At 39.0% G+C, this 23,446-nt stretch overlaps 1 protein-coding gene across 1 annotated transcript in view; it reads right to left on the bottom strand.

The window, feature by feature from the left end:
- The window catches only part of SLC9A9 (solute carrier family 9 member A9), a 421,347-nt gene that overhangs the window by 101,656 nt on the left and 296,245 nt on the right, over nucleotides 1-23,446 (bottom strand). The window contains 2 exon segments of the mRNA XM_054710390.1: nucleotides 12,395-12,504; nucleotides 16,605-16,743. Of these exon segments, the coding sequence (XP_054566365.1) occupies nucleotides 12,395-12,504; nucleotides 16,605-16,743 (249 nt within the window).

Genomic DNA, 23,446 nt, shown 5'->3' with positions numbered 1-23,446 from the left:
AAATTTGACAGTAAAATAGTAGTCAAGTTTTCAGGCAAATTTAAATTGGCTAGTTGAAACAAGTGAATATTCTAGAAAAAAATAATTGTACTGGACAAAAAGGTGTTCCTAAAGTGTCAACTAAAATTTTTATTGGTACTTCATCTCACGATAAAATTGTGCACCATATAATGAACCTAAAACAGTAATATTATAGTGCAAAAAATTAAAATTTAAAAGCCATCAAGACTACATTATAAAATTTTCAAAAGCCTCCTAATATTTAAATCAAAAAAGGAGGGGATAGTAGAGGAATATCATGTAAAGAAAAATATCCTGTAAGTAAATTACATCTAGAAAATTAATACTTTAGAAAATTAATTGTAAGGCTAAAAGCAAGACACCAATGAAAAACACACAAGGTGACAAAACAAGCCAGAGGAAAATCATTTGGGCAAAAATTGAAAAAGGATCCCCAGTCAAATTTATAGAAAATATTCCTTTATTAACTTTTGGTCGAGAATATGTTTGTATATTTTCAGAAAACAACTCCGAGACCATGTGGATTACAGCAAGAGAGGAATCGATAGGACTACTCCAGCCATGAAGACAGAAGAGAAGCAGTCCAGAGACAGAAGACGCTGATGTGGCCTTCCCATACTAGCAGTTAGCAGCTGTGCATCACTGCAGATTGCCCAGGACCAAACCAGACAGAGTCGGACCTGCATGACCACCATTTGTCCACCATCCAGAACTGAAATGTCAGTGCTGACATGTACACATAAGGAACTGTTGGACATTGAAATTGGGTCTCAAAAGAACTGTAGGCCCAGAAAGAAACTCACTACACACTGATTCATTTGCCTGTCACCATAACCATTATTGCTTGTCTCATTTTCGGTTCTTATAAGTGTATTTCTAATAGCACATGATCTCACTCATCTAGGGGAAATGGTGAACAACATAGACAGATGAACAAGAACAGACCCGGAGACAGGGAGGCATGGATCAGATTGTCGGGCCTCGGGGGGAGGGTGGGAAAGGGTGGGGGTAAAGGGGGAGATCAACCAAGGGACTTGTGTGCAGGCATATGAGCCTAACCGGCGGTTATGGACAACAGAGGGGTGGGGGCATGTGTGGGGAGGGGGGTGGGATGGGAATGGGGGGACGAGGACAAATATGTGATACCTTAATCAATAAAGAAATTTAAAAAATAAAAATAAATAAAAAATAATAATTAAAAAAAAAAAGAAAGAAAAGAAATCACTCTTTGGGTGTTTAATGACAGTCCCTGAAAGTTTGCTTCTGGCACAAATCTGACTCACAAAGTCTCAGCTGGGAAACATTACAGAAATGAATTTTCAAACAACCTGTCTAGCTGTGCATTTTGGTATCTTTATAAACTGAAGAGCAGCTTCTACAATAGGATTCAATTCCATTATAGTTTATGCTATAAATAATACTGCTGAATTATTTTCAATATTCAATTTAAAATAATGGCTCAGTAACCTAATGACTTTTAGAGAATAGGCCTCTGTACAAGAAAAATTTCATTGGATCAGAGATTAGATATGCATGTGTACCAGGCACCTCAGAGAGAGAGACTGCCTTTCGGTCACACATTTACTCACAAGCCACATTCCTTCACACACGGTGTCCTTCCATTACAAAAGAATAAAATCCTTTTACCTTAGAGGTAAAGAAAACTGAGATACCAATTAATAGGAGGACTTATTGTAATCCCTCAACAAGTCAGCAGAAAAGCTATAAACCAGAGACTTACTCCTTAGTAACTGACTTTTCAGTAGGGTGGACATGTCCACACACACTCTTCTCTTTGTGCTCCAGGCTGGCAGGGACTCCCAAAGTCTATTCCCAGCTACACACTCTCATCCTCTAGAAAGACTCTCACTTGTACTTGACATTCTGCCCAGTCTCCCCAAAGAAAAGTTTCTCAAGTTGTCCTTATATATTCCCAGTAGCAGAGAATCAGACTTCTGGGTTGTAGAAGTACAACTTTCATTTGCATGTCTAAAAGCAACTTGTTTCCATAAAACTAAATTCTTTTATGTGTCTATTGAACATTTGCAGGTGCAATTTCCAAAGGATGGAGATGAATTCAGCTACAAATGTGGCCTTTGAAGTAAAAGATGATCAAAATAAATCAAATGATCATCATCAAATTAGTAACAATGGAAAGTGAAAGCAGAAGATGCGGTAATAAGCAAGCCCCCTCACACTGAAGTGTTCATAATTAATCTTATAAGAAGCTGAATTGAAATGAATAATGAACACTGCAAACTGTCGTTAAAAGCCTGATTTTTTTCTATCAGTATGCACCTGGCATAAGATGGTCCCAAGTGTCCTAGCCTAAAGGCTGTGTCTCTGAGCCTCTCTTCCTTTCTGTCACCAACTTGTGCAGTTTCTTTTGTTGAAATACCTCGCGATTCGATTCTTCCTTCCCTTGTACCATTAGGGTTTCTTTGTTTGCAAGCAATAAAAACTGATTTTGGCTACTATAATCAGAAAGGAATTTATTGGAGGGAAGCATAATAGCTCTCAGAAAAGAGTCAGTAAGGCAACTCCAAGGACTGTGGCATAAAGAGATAGGGGGTCTCAGCAGGGCTTTGCTGTTGAAAAGAACAGATACCAATATTTACACCTCCTTTATCTCCCTCCTAAAGGTTCATACCCCAGGGAAGATGTGTCGGCCTGACCTAGCTTTGAGTGTTCTTCTCTGGGGGATCGGGGTGTGTGTGTGGTATATATACCTTGATTAAAAGATGGGATCTGATGGAGGAGAAACAGTTCCCTAAGTAACATCAGGATGCTATTCCTAGTGAAAGTGAGAATGGGTGCTGGACAACCAAACCAACATATGTCCACCATATTCTTCTTATTTCCTCAGGTCTACATGTTTGCACTTTAACATAATAGTTAGAGAAGTAAAATTTTAGATTAATGACATTTATTGTATACTCTTTAAAATATATTTTTACTGATATCAGTGAGAAGAGGGAGAGAGAGAGAGAGAGAGAAACATCAATGATGAGAAAGAATCATTGATTGGCTGACTCCTGCACACCTGCTACTGGGGATCGAGCCTGCAACCCGGGCATGTGCCCTTGAGCAGAATCAAACCCAGGACCCTTGAGTCCACAGGCCGACACTCTATCCACTGAGCCAAACTGGCTAGGGCTATTATATATCCTTTAGTTAGCATATAAATCTGCGCTGAAATATCCTGACCAGTGGATATGTAGAATCTGCAAGAATATTATGAGGCATGGGGCATGCATAAAGAAGTCCATTGTTCCAATTTTGGCATTTTTCCTTTGTTAAGCAAAAATCATTCATTCCAGTGCACAATAGATCAGACAGGCAGGTAGAGTGTTAGGAGTGATCAGCTGGTGCTGATATAGCCCTTATGGCCTGGATAGTCTATATAACTTCTGCTTATGAATCTTAATTCTTCACACCAGCTCTAGTTCTATATTTCAGAATTACAAAGAGTAACTAAAAAAATCATAGTGAAGTCTAGAGGCACATAAACAAACAGTAGCCAGTTATAAACTATAATGGAAGATGTTTCCATTCATCATAGTACCCCACGTATAAAATAGCTTAAAAAGTACTTAACAAGAAATTTGCAATGTGAAGACAGTATATAAACATTTAGTAAGTAGCATAAAATATAGCTTGAATAGTGGAAGAGATATAATATACTCCTGGGTGGGAAGACTCAACACTGTAAAAACACCACTTCTCTTCAAATTAATATAAAAATTTAATGCAATTGCAATCATAATCACAGAGTTACTTTTTGCTTGAAACCAGAGTTATTTTCAAGTCCATATGGAATAATAAATATTAGTATTTATAGCAAAGAACCTGAGGAAACGGAAGGGGCTGAAATGAGCAAGACAGGGGAGACCAAAAGCTCAGTGGAACAATAGAAAGCTTAGAACATACATATACATATACTAGAGGCCCAGTGCACAAAATTCATATATGGGGGGGGGTGTGGTCCCTCAGCCCGGCCTGCACCCTCACCTATCCGGGACCCACAGAGATAAGGCCTAAACTGGCAGTTGGACGTCCATCTCTCAATCTGGGACTGCTTGCTCCTAACTGCTCACCTGCCTGCCTGATCACCCTTAACCCTTCTGCCTGACTGTCTGATCACCCCTTACTACTTCTGCCTGCCTGCCTGATTGCCCCTAACTATTCCCCTGCTGGCCTGATCACCCCTAACTGCTCTCCCCTGCTGGCCTGATTGCCCTTAACTGCCTCTGCCTTGGGCCTTGCCATCATGGCTTTGTCAGGAAGGATGTCCAGGAGACGTCTGATCTATCTGGTCTAATTAGCATATTACCCTTTTATTGGTATAGATGTATCTCCACACATAGACATTATATTATAAATTGATAGGTTAAGGTTGAAGGGTTTTAGGACAGATGGACAACCATCTACGAAAAAAAGCAAATCCCTACAGCATCCTGCACCTCAGATCAAAAAGCAAATTTCAGTTGGATTCCAATGTAAAAGTAAACCAGACAACTATTAAAAGGGAGGATACATTATCATTATTAAACATTTGGGCTTTCTTAGTATAAATTAATAAAATATTGGGCTTTGTAACAAGTAGATAAAATTACCCACAGAAAACTTGAAAATGTCTATACATTAACCTTTCACTTACCTAAGAAAATAAAACATTTGAAATGTAAAACCACAAACTAGAGAATATTTATAGCGTAAATGATAGTCAAAACATTAATTTTCTTAGTGGAAAAAGGTCTCCTAAAACTTAATGTGACAATGATAAGCATCTCAGTAGGAAAAAAGGACCAGGGGTATTAACAGGGTAGTTCACCAAAGGAGAAATAAAAATTGCCAATGACATGTAATTAAAATACTGTCCTCAGCAGAAATATAATAAATTTAAATTAGAGTAAAGTGGAACTTGATTATGAAGTTACTGGTAGCAGGGATGAATAAGATTTCAGGTGGGGGAAGATGTGCATGAATTGTTGGTGAAACATTGTTGGTGAAAGTACACAGGGATACAAATTTTCCAGAGGATAATTTGGATGAATTTTTCTAAGACATTAAAATTTTAGCCTTCTTATTGCCCCAGCAATTTTATTTTTAGGCAATTATATACTAGTAAATATAAATCCACACATCAACTTATAAGGATTATCATTGTAATTATATTAATAATATTGAAAACTAAACAATTAAAAAGTTGCTATAATAAATTATGGCAAGTTGGTATGATATAGTATGAGGCAGCCATTAAAAATAACAATATAGAAGAATATTTGGTGTTATGAAATACATTCACTATAAATTATTGAGTGAGAAAAAGCAAGTTACTTAAAAACAAACAAAGTATAATTACATTTATGTATGCATGCATATATTTAATAAAGTGTATGTATATGCATATAATTTGATAGACTCAGACCATTGTTAATAATAGTTATTTTTAGGCAGTAAGAATACAAGTAGATCTATTTTATTTCCTTTTATGAACCAACACCTTCTATAATGCAGAGGGTGGGGCAAAAGTAGCTTTATAGTTGTTCATATGGAAAATAATACAATAATTAATAAATAATACAAAAATAAACTCTGTGTTGCGTACTCACAACTGTAAACCTACTTTTGCCTTGCTCTGTATACTTTGGCAGTAGAAGAAAAGTAAAAAACATGTTTTTAAAGGCAGATGTACTTTGTTTAAAGCAAGAGAAATCCATTTTAAAATAAAATCTTAAGTGAAAACCTAATTCATGGAACCAACAAAAGGGGTGAAGTGGGGTACCTAGAGCCCTGTTCACTTGGTAGACACCTTTAAGCACCCACTTTGGAATGCCATGGCTGGGGTCTCTTAGAAATCCTTGCTTGTGAATCCTATTCCTAGAACCTACAGGATGTGTTGTTAGTGAACCCATGCAAGGCCCTGATTGCTGGTGGCCTCTCAGTTACTCATTCCATTTAGTTCACTGTATTCATTATCATATCTCCATTCATTTAGCACTTTTTATTTTTTATTTATTCATTCATTTATTTATTTATTTAGCATATTGGAAGGAGCTCTTTTATTATATTAAAACTATAGATGTCCTTTTTTTTCTTTATTGATTAGTAGTAAGGTATTACATATGTGTCCTTATCCTCATTGCCCCCCCACCCATAGCCTCTTCCGCTCATGCCCTCACCCCCTAGTATCTGTGTCCACTGGTTATGCTTATATGCATGCATACAAGTCCCTTGGTTGATCTCTGACCCTTACCCCCACTCTCCCCTGCCTTCTTTCTGAGGTTTGACAGTCTGATCAATGATTCTCCATCTCTGGATCTGTTTTTGGTTATCAGTTTATGGTGTTCATTATATTCCACAAATGAATAAGATCATGTGATATTTATATTTCTCCAACTGACTTATTTCGCTTAGCATAATGCTCTCCAGGTCCATCCATGTTGTTGCAAATGGTAGGAGTTCCTTCCTTTTTATAGCAGCATAGTATTCCATAGTGTAGATGTACCACTGTTTTTTTAATCCACTCATCTACGGATGGGCACTTAGGCTGTTTCCAAATCTTAGCTATTGTAAATTGTGCTGCTATGAACATAGGGGTTCATATATCCTTTCTGATTGGTGTTTCTAATTTCTTGGATATATTCCTAGAAGTGGGATCACTGGGTCAAATGGCAGTCTCATTTTTACATTTTTGAGGAAATGCCATACTGTTTTCCACAATGGCTGCACCAGTCTGCATTCTCACCAGCAGTGGAGGGTTCCTTTTCCTCCGAATCCTCTCCAGCACTTGTCATTTGTTGATTTGTTGATGATAGCCATTCTGACAGGTGTGGGATGGTACCTCATTGTTGTTTTGATTTGCATCTCTCAGATGATTAGTGACTTTGAGCATGTTTTCATATGTCTCTTGGCTTTCTGAATGTCCTCTTTCGAAAAGTGTCTATTTAGGTCCCTTCCCCATTTTTTTATTGGATTGTTTTTCTTCCTTTTGTTAAGTTGTATGAGTTCCCTGTAAATTTTGAAGGTTAAACCCTATCATAGATAACATTGGCAAATATGTTCTCCCATGCAGTGGGCTTTCTTGTTGTTTCGTTGATGGTTTTCTTTTGCTGTGCAAAAGCTTTTTATTTTGATGTAGTCCCATTTGTTTATTTTCTCTTTCATTTCCATTGCCCTAGGAGCTGTATCAGTGAAGATATTGCTTCGGCATATGTCTGAGATTTTGTTGCCTGTGGATTCTTCTAAGATTTTTATGGTTTCCCATCTTATGTTTAAGTCCTTTATCCATTTGAGTATTTTTGTGTATGGTGTAAGTTGGTGGTCTAGTTTCTTTCTTTCTTTCTTTCTTTCTTTCTTTCTTTCTTTCTTTCTTTCTTTCTTTCTTTCTTTCTTTCTTTCTTTCTTTTTCTTTACATGTATCTGTCCAAATTTTCCAACACCATTTATTGAAGAGACTATTTTTATTCCATTGCATGCTCTTGACTCCTTTGTCAAATATTAATTGAGCATGGTGGCTTGGGTCAATTTCTGGGTTCTCTATTCTACTCCATTGATCTATATGTCTGTTTTTGTGCCAGTACCAGGCAGTTTTGAGAAAAGTGGCTTTGTAATACAGCTTGATATCTGGGATTGAGACCTCTCCTACTTTCTTATTCTTTCTCAAGATTTCTGTGGCTATTCAGGCTCTTATTTTTATTCCAGATGAATTTTTGGAGAGTTCATTCTAGTTCTGTGAAATATGCCATTGGTATTTTAATGGGGAGTGCAAATCTATAGATTGCTTTACATTTTAATGATGTTGATTCTAGCAATCCATGAACATGGTATGTTCTTCCATCTGTTTATGCCTTCCTCTATGTCTCTTTTCAGTTTCCTGAGTACAGGTCTTTTACCTCCTTAGTTAAGTTTATTCCTAGGTATCTTAATTTTTTTGGTGCAATGGTAAATGGGATTTTTTTTTTCAGTCTCTCTTTCTGTAAGTTCACTGTTGGTGTATAGAAATGCCGTAGATTTCTTGGTGTTAATTTTGTATCCTGCTACATTGCCTAAGTCATTTATTAAGTCTAGTAATTCCCTGATGGAGTCTTTGGGGTTTTCTATGTACAGTATTTTAGCTTTGCATTTTATTAATTTACTTGTTAATTAGAACTTGAAGGATTTTTATCATTACATGAATTAGAGAACTGAATTTGATACCACACCCTCAGATTTTATTGAAGGTTGATATGAGATATGACTACATGAGGAATAAATCTCCATTTTCCTGGAAACTATTATTAAATATACTGTCCATTGTGGTGTTTAAAGGCTCTTATATAAGAAAGCATGTGATAAATTGCCTTAAAATTTTAGTAGCAGAAAAAAAGTTTGTCCATTTTTACAAATAAGTATGAATTCCTTTTATAATGCTGTTTGTTTTTTTCCTATATGATTCATCAGGTTTCTCTCTTGGCTTTGGCTGTTGGAACGCTCAGAGCTATATTTATTGACAAACCACAGCAATAAATAGCTGCCTAATTTTGCAAGAATACTCTATGCCAAAGCACTCGAGTGTTTGCCCTCAACTAAATGGTCCCATGATATGCATGTTATAAGTTGTCTCACATCTAATTTGGAAATAGGAAAGGATTAAATAATTAATGAATAAACACATAAGTAATTTGAACTCAGCAGGCTTGGTCTCTGGCAGTAGAAAATGCTCACACCTAGACTGGTTTAAAGTGAATGTCTATCACGCATGCTGCTTAATCTGAAGCACTGCTCTGGATTGAGTGTGCCCCTGGTTGCAACCTTGGACGTTTGAGCCTTTCTGCTACTGAGGGCATATATTCACTCACTCATCCCATCATGCTGACTCCTTAGAGGTGGTCTCCATGGCATCCAATAAAGATAACAGGTTCAAAAGGGTGGTCAAAGAGCAGGGTATAGATAAATTAGCAATTTACACATGGGCCATAACCTTGAAAATAGTTAATGAAACAAGATCTTGCTGAAATGGACCAGAAAATAGAAAGAAAATTTTCACACGCAGAAACAAATAATTTTTGTGTGTATGTACCTGTGAGTGTTTGTGTTTTTGTTACAATTGTGGACAAAAGGAGCCACATGCTAACCTGATAAGCTCAGGGGAGGTCTGTGTGGCAGTCTTGTAAACTCAGAGACCTAAAATAAGCACAAAAGATGGTCTGAAAATTAAATATTTAACTACAAACAGGTTATAGTGGGCAGTCATTCCTAGGCTGATATTTTCCCTGACAAAAATCAACTTAGATCTTTCCTGAGCCCATTTGCCTTTTTGCCTCTAAGATAACATATCTGTGAGATGTCTGGGTAACTTGTAACTTCCTTTTTTTCCTGGAGCCCCTGAGGCACAACCAAATGTGGTGGGTGCCAGGACAGATGCCTCAAATTCCTTCATATCATGTTAATTGTTCCTACACCCACCTAAGTGTGTGTCCATCATTTTACTTTTTATCCAATCCCAGGGGTTTCCCACCACTTTGCTTTTATCCCGCCTCCTTAATCCGTCACCAATGAATTTCAAGTAAGCCACCTATGTCCCTCCTTTGATTGCAATGTATAAATAGAAATGTAACCCGCCATTCTTTGGAGCATTATCTCAATTCATTGAGGTTCTGCTTCCCAGCATATGTCGACAGTTTGGCTCAAATAAACTCACAAAAATTCTTTACAGGTTTCAATGGGTTTTTTTTTCCGTTAACACAATGTTCAACAGTAGACTAAAAATCTCAGGTGAGTTAAGATACTTATTTGACCACCTTCCTGAAAGGTCAAATATGTATTATTATTGTTAATATTACTCACATCATTTTACAACATGTTAAGTGATAAAAAGGGCATAGAATGTGAAAAAAGGGAACCAACAATTTTTGAATGGAGGATATAAATTGTTACCTCCATTATTTCATTTAAGGGACACTAGTGTTCTTTTTCTCGGACACACATAAATTCTTCAGCAACCTCCCTAACAACTAGTAAGGCACTACTATAACAGGTTTTGTTGGATGATTTGGATACAAGGGTCAGTAGGATGGCTTTCTGTGTGAGTGACAGACACACTCAACACCTGAGGGAATCACTTGGTCCTTGCAGCTCTACAGTAACTTGGGTCAGCTGCACAGAACAGGACAAACATCATTACCAACATTTTGCCAAGATTTGGGGTTGTTTTGTGTTCATTTTCATTTGTTTCCAGGAAGTTTTTTATTTCTTCCTTTATCTCATTGGTAACCCATTCATTGTTTAATGACATGCTATTTAGCCTCCATGTGTTTGAATGTTTTTGAGTGTTTTTATTGTAGTTGATTTTTAGTTTCATGCCATTGTGATCCCAGATGCTTGCTATGATTTCAATCTTCTTGAACTTATAGAGACGTAGTTTGTGTCCTAACATGTGTTTTATATTTGAGAATGTCCATGTGCACTTGAGAAGAATGTATATTCTGCAGCTTTGGGGTTAAATGTTCTGTAAATATCAATTAAATCCATCTGATCTAGTGTGTCATTTAAGGTCACTGTTTCCTTGTTGTTTTTTTGGTCTGGAAGATCTACCCAGTGATATCAATGGGATGTTAAAGTCCCCTACTATGACTATCTTGCTATCAATCTCTCTCTTAAATTCCTCCAAGAATTTAGGTGTTCCTATATTGGGTGCGTATATATTTACCAGGGATCCTCTTGTTGAAATGATCCCTTTAGTATTATATAGTATCCTTCCTTGTCTCTTGTGATGGCCTTTGCTTTTGGGAAAATGAGAAACAGCTGTAATACTCTCAACAATAGAGATCAATTGAACAAAAAAAAGATTTGCCAAGAAATTCATGTTCAAAGGACAGCCAAAAACAGTCTAGGAGCAAATGGACCAGGCAGACCCCTGGGGCTCAAATATCTTCCTATTCTTAGGGGCTACCTCATATTTCACAGGTGAAATTTCATTCAAGGTAGTGATGCTTGGTCTTCACCAGCCCAGGCTCTGGAATCAAATCTCCTAATTTTAAAACTCAGCTCTACCACTTATTATTGGGTGAGTAAACCAGGTTTATATAGTTTCTAACTTTTAATCTTTCTATAAATTAATGAGAACATTCCTACAAGGCAGTTAGCAAGCACCCAGTGGTAGCATAGTTCACTTTCAATATGTCAACTTTTATTATTATTTAGATTTAAAGTACTAACTATTAAAATACAAATTACCCTAGGGAGATATCCTGTTACCAATTAACCCTTCAAGAGGGATTCTCACAACTTTAATGTCAGTTAAGATGTAGTGAATATCAAGGATCAGGGATTGAAACCCAGGAGAAGCAGGAAAGAGGCCAAAAGAAAAAAATAAGTTTGAAATTTTGTAGAAGCCACAGTGATTCTTCTACATGGAAAAGCACCCAATCGTTGCAGCTACCCAAGTGCAAACCCTCACTGCTGCAGAAAGGCAATCTAATTGCTGAATCTAGAGCACTTGATCCATAGCCCTGGGAACCTTAGGAATTGCCCCTTTCTCTATCAACTATTCCACCTTACAGCACCCTATATATAGACTTTCTATGGTAAGAGGTATTAAGCTGTGGTGAGGAGGCTAAAAGGCTAATTCTAATGTAACCCTGATATTTTGGGGAGTGGGTGGAGGGCTAGCAATCTGAATCCATGCCAGCAAACCCAGTGTACATTCTTGATAACCTATAATTAAGTCACCACCCCTTTCCCAGAAACTGGTCTTGCAGAACCTGTTGCAGAGGCCATAAAACTGTGAAGTGAACAGTGCACTGCCCCAGAGGGAGGGTTATTAATGCTGGCACCAGGACAGACCATCAGATATGGCCTGGAGACCACCAACACCTGGGGGCCTTCTTGCAAAGCCGCAAAAAGAACCGAAAGCATAATCCCTATTTGAGGGACAAAGACCCCAGAAAGATATAAAAGAGAAGTCCCCTGCATGTTACTTTACTCAGAATTGGGAAGTTATTCCTCTGGGTCCACCAGCATAAATAAACAGTGTCACTCCTTTTCTCTAAAGTGTTGCTTGGTTTTTCTTTGGTCTTCTGTAACATCGGAGCCTCACATAGCTGTTTTCTGGCCTGCCATAGTGTGTGTGCAAAGATTTTAAACACTGTGTGGACACTGGCACATCCTGGAGAGGCTGCTTTCATGGACACTTGCTGTGAACAATCATTCCTAAAGTTACCCATCACCTCTATTAATTAGCCATTTGTAGATTTCAACATCCCTTCCTGACCAGCAAGGACAGAAGAGGAAAGGGCATTTTGAAGACTTTCAGTTAAGGTGTTGTGTACAAAATGAATGAATTATTATTTGTCTCTCCCAGAGTCCTCAGGAAGGCTGGGTGGGACACACACCTGTGAGGCCTGCAGCCTCCACAGACAGGAAGGAGTTCCAAGACAGGAGGAAGAGCAGGCCTGTCTCCAGCAGGGGGAACTCATGCAGTTTGGTAAATTTGGTCAAGTGACGAAGACAAGTTAAGGGAAACAACTGCTCTGACAGCTAAGTCTCCTTCTCAGTTCAGAGATACTGATGTGGTTGTGCTAGTTTCTGAGTAAGAGGACAGATTTCAGACCTGGCAAGCACGGTAACTCCCTGGGTCTATGTGAAGATCATCACAGCTTCATTGTTTCACTGGGTGCTTAACATTATGATAAAAATACAAACTTGTGTTCAGATAACGAAGAAAAAGTGTCTCAGAGGAAGAAACTAGCTAACTATACATAACCTCTTGAATTTGAATTTAGGCCTTGGGATATGACCCTCAGGAGACTGTAGCAGATCCTGAGAACAAAGCCGCAGATTGTGGGTGAATGAGAAGCTGCAGGTGGGTCAGCACCAAAGGAGGCCATTGTTCCCTGGAAAAGGCTACTCTTTGGACAGAGCACCTGGAACACTCTTCTCTCCTGGAGCGGGAAATAGGATCAGGAGCAATATCATATTCAGTGACCATGTCCACTTGGTATAAGTAGGGTTGATAAAATGTGAATTAATTCTAGGTCAGGCAGAGGTTCATTTTGGCCAGAATAACACTTGGTCAATGGCCTACATATTGCAAATAGAGCAAAGGCATTGTGACCCAGGCTATGTGGAGAATGGGTTGTGGAGAGATGATTAGGAGTATGTGATCGGTGGGAAAGGTTTACATCACAATTTTGTCCAGGGTTAGGCAAAAACACTCTGACAAATGAGATGAAATGTTGCATTTTTTATCTTTCGAGAAAAAATCTGAAGAAGAATTCACATTAAGAGGTGTTTGGAAGCAGGGCATGGAAGTGAAAGGTATGACCCTTGGGGTAGAAGCTCTAGGTCCATGTCTTGGCTCTGCTAGTCACTGGCCAGGTGATTTCTGAGCAATATATTAACCTCTCAGTCTCATTTCTATCCTATGTGAATTGTTAAGGAGAATAATTCCTACTCATACAAGGTTGAAAAGTAAAATAATACGAAGTATATTAAAATGTTTTGTAAAGTATTAGAAGCACAAAATGCCAAGAAGAGGCAGAATGTCACTATTGAGAGTGTGTCCTTTGGAGGTCAAGTCCACCTGGGTTCAGACCTACTGTGTCATCTTGGACATGTCCCTTGGTCACTCTGTGCCTTGGTTTCCCTATGTGAAAATGGGAATGATAATTCAACCTACCTCCTGGGTATATACATTAAGCACTTAGAAGAGTGTACCTGGTAAGCAACAGGGATATGCAAGTTTTTCTATTACTGTAATTTAAATTAATTTGTCTTGTAAAAATCCTTTCCTGGAAATAGATTCAGTAAGGATCTGTAAGTAATTCTTAACTAGAGGAAAGCAAAGGCGGCCAATTGACCCTTTTCAGCATCCCCTCTCACTGCCACGAGGTAGGCTTTGTTTCCAGGGGGAGCTTGTTTATTTGGCTTCCTCTTCTACTTTGTTGCCAAGACATTTCAGGAGATCAGGTGGGCACAGGACATTTGTTTCTTTCACCCTTCTCCAGAAAGAAGTTCAGTTCTAGGTCAAGCCCCAAGTTCATCCAGAGGCCTGCACCCTAAGGAACCTTAACCTCCTGTGGATGAAGTGTGAGGTAGTTACCATCAGGGAATGTCTGTGCACCTATTTCCCATGCACCGAGTTGGTGAGTGCCAAGGCCACTAGGTGCAGCATGATTGACTTGCCTCTGTGACTGAGCTGCCATCTCTTCTGTCTCCATCTTTTTGTCCATATCTGATCCAATTCATGGCAAACTTTCAATCTCTGAGAATTTTCCCCCTTCCCTATAGACTCATTTACTTTTGTGTCCATGCATTCCCTCTCGTTAGGCAGAGGAGAGCTCAGCTCCTCCACCTTGAGTAGCTCTGGAACCAAAAGCCTGAGTTTCAATGCTGACCCTGAAATATCCTGGCTATATTGCCTCTTCAGCTATAAACTTGGGGAAGTAACAGTCTCTCCCTTCCAAGATTCTCATATGAGCTGTCTGAGATAATCCATGCAAAATACTAAGGACAATGGGTGGCACATAGCAGTGTTTCCAACAAATGTTATTATCATGTTAATTATTACTGAGATATGACCCAGAGTGAGCTATTTAACCTCCTAGACCTGAGTTTCCTCATGTTAAAGGCTAATTATAACCTGCCTTACAGGGTTGATTAAAATGAGGAGCTATACATAAAATCCCTGGCACATGCTGACATCTACTACATGTTGTTATCACCATTACTATTACTCTAAACCTGAGACCTCCATTATAATTCCACTTAAGAATTAAGAGGCAATGGAAAGTAGTAATCAGGAGCATGGCCTGCCTCTGGGTTTCACTCCCTAGGTTTGAATCATGGCTCTGCCTACCAGCTGCATGACCTTGAGCAATAGCTTACCCTTTCTGAGTTTCAGTGTCCAATAAAAATAGTATCTGTGTGATATGCTTATTGTGCAAATGTAGGCATCCCGAAATATCATAAATACAGAGTAGAATTATTAATCAGTATTTTTGTTAGAAATAAGCCCTACCTTTTCTGACTTACTTTATTTCTGTCAATGAGTTGGAATTCTCCAAGGTTTTCAGAATAAAGCTTACGAATGGACTTGGTTGCTCTCCCCTTCTTTATCTCTTATAGAGATACCAACCACTAAGTTTTAGAGATTATTCTAAATATTGGTTTCCTTCCTGATGTTTTCCCTACAATTTATCATCATTTTTCCTTGATTCTAATTCCCCTGATCTGATCACCATACATACCAGTTATCATTATGTTTTAAAACAGGACTTCCAGGATGTCACCTCCTTTGAACAATACTCCTAAAAGCTCTGCAGCTGACTCCATCATCCTGTTTTCCCTCATCTTCCATCACTCACCACCCAAATGCTGTGGTCCTCCCAGGCACATGCTCGACGTGCCACCTTGATCCCACCCCACTTTCCTTGAATCACTTATCTTATAGCTTTTGCCTATATTCTACCTCTCACATGCCCAAGTCTAACTGAGCATGTAAATACTGCTTTTCAAATTATTTTCCAGAATAATGAAATTGGTCATGAGTCTATTAGATGATTCCAGACACAGTGTCCTCTTTCCCATTTCAATTTTTAGAGTCCTAATAAGTTGGCTGTGGCTTTGGCATCCACTTTCTATCCAGCTATTATGTAGAGATTGTCTTTCAAAGTTTGTCACCAGTTGAAGACAGCATCCATGTTTTACTCATACTCTGATATCTTAGAAACCCTTAGTAGAACTCAGCCTTTTAGTAGCTGGTCAGTCACCATTGAAAAAGACCCCAACATTTTTTTCTTTGCCTGGGGCCTGGACACCTCTTACACTTTCTTCCTTCTCCTTTCCTCAGAAATTTTTAGTTTTTAATCCTTTACTCTAATCTTCTCTGAGGCCTTCATTAAACTCTCACATTTGACATTGGCCTTCTGGCTTTCCTCCTCAACTCTGGCTTATTTTGCCCCATCCAACTCCTCTAAGTGAACCGCCCACCAGAGCAGCTTCATTATCTGGCTTAAATCCTCTAAGAGCTCTACCAATCCTCCTACCTCTCTGCTATAAAAGAGGGAATGAGATTGCCCAGATATGGCAGACATATTTTCTGCCTTGCTTATAGACCCCTTTCCATAAATTAGCCATGTCTGCTTGTTTACACCCACAATGACTTTTGGCTTGATCAGCACTGTGAACTAGTGATTGATGCAAGCTTGAAAAGGAGGTAGAGGATATGGATACTTGCTTTATCATTTCCAGTCAATTAAGCCTTGTTCTTGACATTTCACCTTCATTTTTTCCTTTGGACCTAATACAGCCAATCCTGTTGACCCTACCTACCTGTTTTCTGAGATAATAATTTTTAAGATAGTTAATATCTTATGATCAGATCGTATCAGTAGTGATAGAACTGGAATTGGACAAGAAGAGAGCCTGGGCCCCTCTGTCACCTGTACCAACCTCTGCCTGGATGGTGATTCAGATGGCCCCAGTGGCGTTGTATCATCCTTGAACCAGACTAGCCATTTACAGGCTTGGTGGTTGTCCATTTCCTGAAACATTCCAAAGACACAGTCCCCAGCTTTCCCCACACAGACAAAGGATATCAGTGCAGTAACAACAGCACACGCAGACCCCATTGCAAAGGAGCCAGCAAAGATCCCCAGGAAATTCCCCATGGACTGGAAGAATGCCACAGCGTCAAATACATTTGGATTCTCCTTGGGACTGTAAATGGATATAGAACTGAAAAGAGAAGAAGGTGAAGATTAATCAGTGATTTCCATCTTATTTTATGGCTAAGTACTGAAGTCAGAATTTAGCACCCACGTTTGGGAAGGGCATCTTCTTCTATAAGGTTAGGTACCAGTTAAAAGAGTTCAGGGGAAAGGGATGAGGACAGAGGTGTGGGGAAAGCAAAAAGCTTTCCCCTTCCTACAGTCCCACCCCATGGTACCCATATATTGCTGCTAGTCAGTAAACATTTTTATATTGGAAGGGTCATAAAGAATATTGTTTTTTGAGCAAACTATGCATTAAAACAAGGTAAGTGCATAAGGAATCTGTGGAGAAGATAGATAACTGTGAATCATTTAGTGGCCATACACCTTCAGTGCTGCTGTATATTCACAAATGTTCCTGCTAAAGCGCACTTTTATGGCCTGATAAAATCACAGCATGAATTTTTCTATACAGAAAAATCAGTCCACCAGTAGGCAATCTGTTTACTTAAATCTTTTTGAGGATGTTACATTTGATGCTTTCTTTCTTTTTTTTAACCAAGGCCTCAAACCCGAGAGTGTTGATATGCAGGATAAGGTGTGCCCTGTTTTAGGAGATATAAGCTCCATATCATAGTATTGAAATGAGCAGATTGCTAGAGCCAATAGTAGGGGGATCCTTATGAAGTAATGTTGCAGATTTTTCTCCGTTTTAGTTTTAGTTTTAATAAGAGGTCTCTCAGTGGGAGGGACTGAGTGGCAGTGAGAGCAAGCCCACTAAACACCTGGCTGGAGATATAACCTAATTGTTCATGGCTGGGATTGCCCATGTTAACTGTCCCACATGACTTTTTGTGGCTGGAGAGTAGTTAAGAGAACAGGGAGTGGATTCCAATTCCCCCACAGGAAGATGTGTAACATTTTTTAAAAAGTAGCTTTATTTTTTAAATATATTTTTTATTGATTTCAGAGAGGAAAGAAGAGAGATAGAGAGATAAAAACATCAATGATGAGAGAGAATCATTGATTGGCTGCCTCCTGCATGTCCCCAACTGGGGATCGAACTAGCAACCCGGGCATGTGCTCTTGACCAGAATTGAACCTGGGACCCCTCAGTCTGCAGGTGGAGGCTTTATCCACTGAGCCAAACCAGCTAGGGCAAAAAGAAAAAAATAAGGTAATTTTAAATGCTCATGGTTTTTCCCTGGATGTTTTTAAACCCCTAAAGTAGGACAAACACTTTGGCTTTGATCACGTAATTGGATAAGGAGGATGAATGTGGATCTAGAATGGAGCCCTGAGATGTATGCCAGAAGAGAATTGTCTTTGAAATGGTTTTCTTTATGTAAAGAGCTGTGCTTTGCAGAAAAAAAAAATAGGAATTCATATTTGGGTACTTTGGGTCCTGGGAAGGGTGTGGACCCATGGTCATTAGAAACCTGAGGCTCCAGGCTGCAAAGCTGGAGACGAGAGTTGACATTCACCAGCACATCTCTTTACTCCAACGAAGAAACAGTAGTGATGAGAAAAGATTGCGCTTGCATTCTGCCTTTCAAACAAAGGTTTTGCATAGTAACTCAGTTAGGTAAACAATTTTGTTAATTCCTGAGGCCACTCCCAGCAGATGGCAACCCTCAGAACACACCCCTTCACTCCCAGCTCCACCTCCCCAAAGTATTTCCCCTGTCCCAAAGTTGGCCATATCATGTAGCATTATTTATGCAATGTTTTTCTTTTTATTTTTCTTTTTTAAATATATTTTATTGAGTTTTTACAGAGAGGAAGAGAGAGGGATAGAGAGTTAGAAACATCGATGAGAGAGAAACATCGATCAGCTGCCTCCTACACACCCCCCCACTGGGGATGTGCCCGCAACCAAGGTACATGCCCTTGACCGGAATCGAACCTGGGACCCCCCCAGTCCGCAGGCCTATGCTCTATCCACTGAGCCAAACCGGTTTCGGTGAAATGTTTTTCTTTAAATCAACTCATTTCTATTCAAATGCAAGAACTTTTATTAAAACATATTTATGAAATAATAGGTTTAATGTGCTAATTATATTTATTTTTATCAATATTATGTTATATAATTATTAGGTTTTTTTAAAAGTTTACCTGTGTGCCACCTAAAATCCTCTGGTATCTGCCCTGGTTCATAGTGTGCATTTTAGGACATGTTCTCTTCCTGGGCTCTGATCCCCACCCAACTGGCTGCAACCCAGCTTCATACCTTTCATGTGAGGTTTGAGCTCACTGAAAGGAAAGCTTAATTCTCCTTGCACTATGGAGACTTGCCCATTGCATGTGCCAGCCCTCATCCTCCTCATGATGCTTATACCGGGAGTCTGCAACAAGCCAGGGGATACATTGGGTGCCAGGTGTGGGTGCAGGCAGGGAAGGGAATAGAGAATTGAAGCAGAATTAAAGTCAATAAACATTTTATTGAACATATGCCAGGCATACCTAGGCCAGAAGCCTAACAGATAACAACTAGCTCTAGCCATGGTGCTGAGTAAATTTTGTGAGAGATACAAACTTTGAATGGTGTAAATGAGGAAAGGGACACTATTTTAGAACAGAGGAGGTGGCATTTGAGCACCAAAGCAAGTTAGCAGACAGTGATGAGGAGAAGGTATTCCAGGCTGTGGAAGGCATGTAAGCAAAGGCAAGAAGGCAAATGAGTTGAGGGCACTTCAAGGAAAAACTACAGTAAAAGCTCCATATAACAGACTAATTCAGACAAGGGGGTGTCCATTAAAGCTGAAAGTCTATTATATAATAAAGTAGATTTTTTGAATGTGTATGTTTAAAAAATGACAAATTAGTTTATCTTCTTTTACTTATGTAGTCAGGGTTAAAATTAACCCTGCAGGCCTATGTTTCTCTCTCTATTTCTTCTCATTACGGCAATCTCTTTAGCATTTCTTGCAGTTCTGGTTTGGTGGTGATAAACTCCTTTAGCCTTTTTTTTGTGTGTGGCAGGAAGCTCTTTATTTCACTATCTATTTTGGATGATAGCCTTGCTATATATAATCTTGGTCTCAGATCCTTGCTTTTCATTATCTTGAATACTTCGTGACATTCCCTTCTGGCCTGTAGAGATTCTGTTGAGAAATCATCTGACAGCCTTATGGGAGCTCCTTTGTATGTAACAAATTGCTTTTGTCTTGCTGCCTTTAAGGTTCTCTCTTTGTCTTTAATTTTTGGCATTTTAATTATAATGTATCTGTGCATAGGCCTGTTAGGGTTCTTCTTGCTTGGGATTCTCTGGGTCTCCTGAACTTGTTTGACTTTTTCCTTTACCAGCTTAGGGAAGTTTTCTGCCATTATTTCTTCAAACACCTTCTCTATTCCTTTCTCCCTTTCTTCCTCTTCTGGCATGCCTGTTATTCTAATATGTTAAATTTCTCATTGTCCCCTTAACCCTTTGCACTCACTTGCTTTTTTCTTGATTCCTTTATTCTACTCGGGATTTAATTTTTTAAATACCCCAGATTTTACAAAGCGTGGCAGTAGAATAAAAAACTGGAGTTTCTTTTCATACAAACTTATTTATTTGGATTTTTTTATATTTCAAATTATTGATACATTCAAAGAGTAATTTGCACTCGATATCTGAGTGCAAAAGGTTAAGCTGTCCTCCTGTTTTTTTTCTTTTTGGTTCTCTGGTTGAGTGAGTTTCTTCTACCCTGTTTTCTAACTCACTGATCTTATGCATGCTTTCCTCTAATCTACTGTGTATTCCTTCCAATGTGTTCTTTATTTGTATTATGTCATTCTTTATTTCCGACTGATCTTTTTTTTCATAGTTACCATATATTTTCTTATGCTCTTGAGCATCTTTTCCATCATTATTATGAACTCTATATCAGATAAACTTTTTATCTCCATTTCATTTAGCTCTTCTTCTGGAGAATTCTCTTGTTCTTTCATTTTGGGCTTGTGTTTTTTGTGTGTGTTTTTTGCCTCCCCATTTTGGCTGCCTGTTTGGGTTTGTGATCTGTTATAACTCCCAATATCTAGTGGAGGATAGATTCATAAGCTATTTCTTACTAGCCCTGAGACCCTGTTTGGAGCTATAAGCAATCCATAGCTTGTGGCTCCCTCTACTGGGTCCAGGTGCCTTTGGAATGGACCAAGATGTGCAATAAGGTCTGCTTTCCCTAGCCTGAGGATATGAATTAGATCAGGCAAAGACTCAAAGCCTCCAGAGACCTGCCTCTACCTGCAGTCTGAGTATTATTTCATCTTGATTAAATTCAGGTTATTGAACACATAGTGGGGCAAGAGTTTTTCCAACAGGATGGGGCAATTGCTTCTGCCTGCATGCTGTTTTTTATTCTCAGTCTCCTAATGGGCCTCAGAAATTCCCCCAGGGTGGGACAAGGGGTTTTCCAATAGGGTGGGGCAATTGCTTCCTTCCAAAGCAAAAGCTGCCTGTGTGGTAAAGGTCTGATGGAGAAAGATGTCCCCTGCAATATGAGGGAATAACTTCAGACAGGTAACTGGGGTATCTGGCTTCTGAGCTCTAACCCAGAGACTCCAAATCTGGTTGACTCCATTCTAGTTGACTCTGCTTTTCCTCTGCCAGAGCCCAAGGTGAATGGATGCACACAAAATTTTGTGTGTTGGCCCTTTAAGTGAGTGCCTGCATTTCGAGACATCTCAATCCTGCTACTTTTCACAGGCAGATATTATATGGAGACATTTCTCAGTTCTGGTGCTCTGGGCCAGGATCCCAGCTTGGGGTCTAGACCCCAGAGTTGTCAGTGGGAAAACACAAAGCTTCAATATCCCTCTGGAACTTCAGTTGATGTCTGTGGAAGCCTGGCCAACCCTTTGGTACTTTTGTACTTCCTACCAGTCTCTACTTTTCATCCTTGGCTATCAGAGTTCTCTCAAGCTAGTCTTCAGTTGATTATTCATGATGGTTTTTCTAATTAGTTCTAATTCCCATTTAGTCCTGGGAGTGTGTCAGTATAGCTTCCACTTACTCTGCCACCATTTTGGAAAGGAAATTTTTGTTTTGTTTTAAATGTTCTCACAGAGTCAATAATCTAAGGCACAGAATTGGCAAATTATGGCCCATAGGCCTTGTGTTTTTGTCAATACTGTTTTATTGAGATATAGTCAGACCCATTTGTTTACATATTGTTTGTCGTTGACTAAATAAAATGTTTGCCAAACCCAGATCCAAGGCAACAGTTTTGTCTATATTTCATTAGAGTAAAGTTCTATAGAGGACAATTCTGAAAATGGTAAATTTAATTTATTAATGTAAATTCTGTCTTCTAATCCTTTCTACCATTATTTAATGGAATCTTATTAAAACAATGGTCATAATATAGATATTAAACATTTACTTTGTCTCTGCTCTTTCCCAAAGATTTTAGGATTACTAAAGTTATAAGATGTGCTACCTGCTCCTAAGGAGTTTATGTCTAGGCCAGCAATTGTTAAACTTTTTCATCTCGTGACACACATAAACTAATTACTAAAATTATGTGGCATACCAAAAAATATATTTTTGCTGATCTAACAATAAAAATAGGATTAATTTTGATTCATTCACAACAGATGGCCATTTTTTTATTGGCTGTTGTCATTTTTTTTTGACAATCTAAGGAAAAGGGGTTATTACCCCTGACTAAATAGTCAGATATTGCATGCTTATTTGTTGTTTTTTTGTTAATCCTCACTGTGGATATTTTTCCCATTGATTTTTAGAGAGAGAGGGAAGAAGGGAGGAAAAGAGAGAGACAGAGAGAGGGGAAGAGGGAAAGAGAGAAACATCAATGTGAGAGGAACACATAGATTGGTTGCCTCCCACATGCCAACCAGGGTGGAGATTGAACCTGCAAGCCAGGTATGTGCCACTGACTGGGAATCAAACCTGTCTATGTGTTGGTGCTCTAATCACTGTGCACACCAGCCAGAGAAGGTGTTGCATGTTTTAAAAATTCTTCCAGCACACTAGTGTGCTGTAGCACACTAGTTGAAAATCACTGGTCTAGTCTAACTGAAAGAATACCACGCTTAGAACTGTATATTAAAATATGACAGGTTGTAATGAGGCTATGTTCAACACCAGAAAATTATAGCAGAAACTATCTGTGCATGAAGGTAGAGTTTTACTTAAGCATTCAAATGGGGAAAAATTAAGCATGTATGAAAAGTTTAATTTCACAGAAAAGTTTTCTATGTGTATTGCTATAATTTTAATATTATACTGAATTCTAGTAGATGCATGCATTAACCAGTCACCTATAATAAAAAAAAATGCACATGGCTGGGGCATGGCTTAGTGCACTGGGAACATCAGCCGGAAAGAGTTAAAACTGCTTCAGAAAGTCAGGCCAGGTGACAACAGAATCAGTTACCACATGCAATGCAGCATGACCATGTGCTGATCATTCCTGGAACAGTTTTTGAGGAGTGACTCTTGGATTTAAATATGTAGACTATAGTTGTAGATATGTTACATCTACACTAATAAAAGAGTAAGATGCAAATTGACCGTACCTTTGCGATGCCCACCAGCCAATCAGGAGTGAGTATGCAAATTAACCCAACAAAGATGGCGGGTTGATTTGCATATAGAGGTGCTGAGCAGCCGAGGGCAGGGTGGGATGCTTGTGTCACCATCATGGTGACGACGCAGGCATTCTGCACCACCCCAGCTGCTTCGGGCCTTTGGGCAGTGTGGGAAGGCAGAAAGGCGGCTCCAG

This window comes from Eptesicus fuscus, chromosome 3 (assembly GCF_027574615.1).
Source record: "Eptesicus fuscus isolate TK198812 chromosome 3, DD_ASM_mEF_20220401, whole genome shotgun sequence".
NCBI lineage: Eukaryota > Metazoa > Chordata > Mammalia > Chiroptera > Vespertilionidae > Eptesicus > Eptesicus fuscus.
Note: the sequence above shows the minus strand (reverse complement) of the source record. Positions and strands in the feature narration are given on the sequence as shown.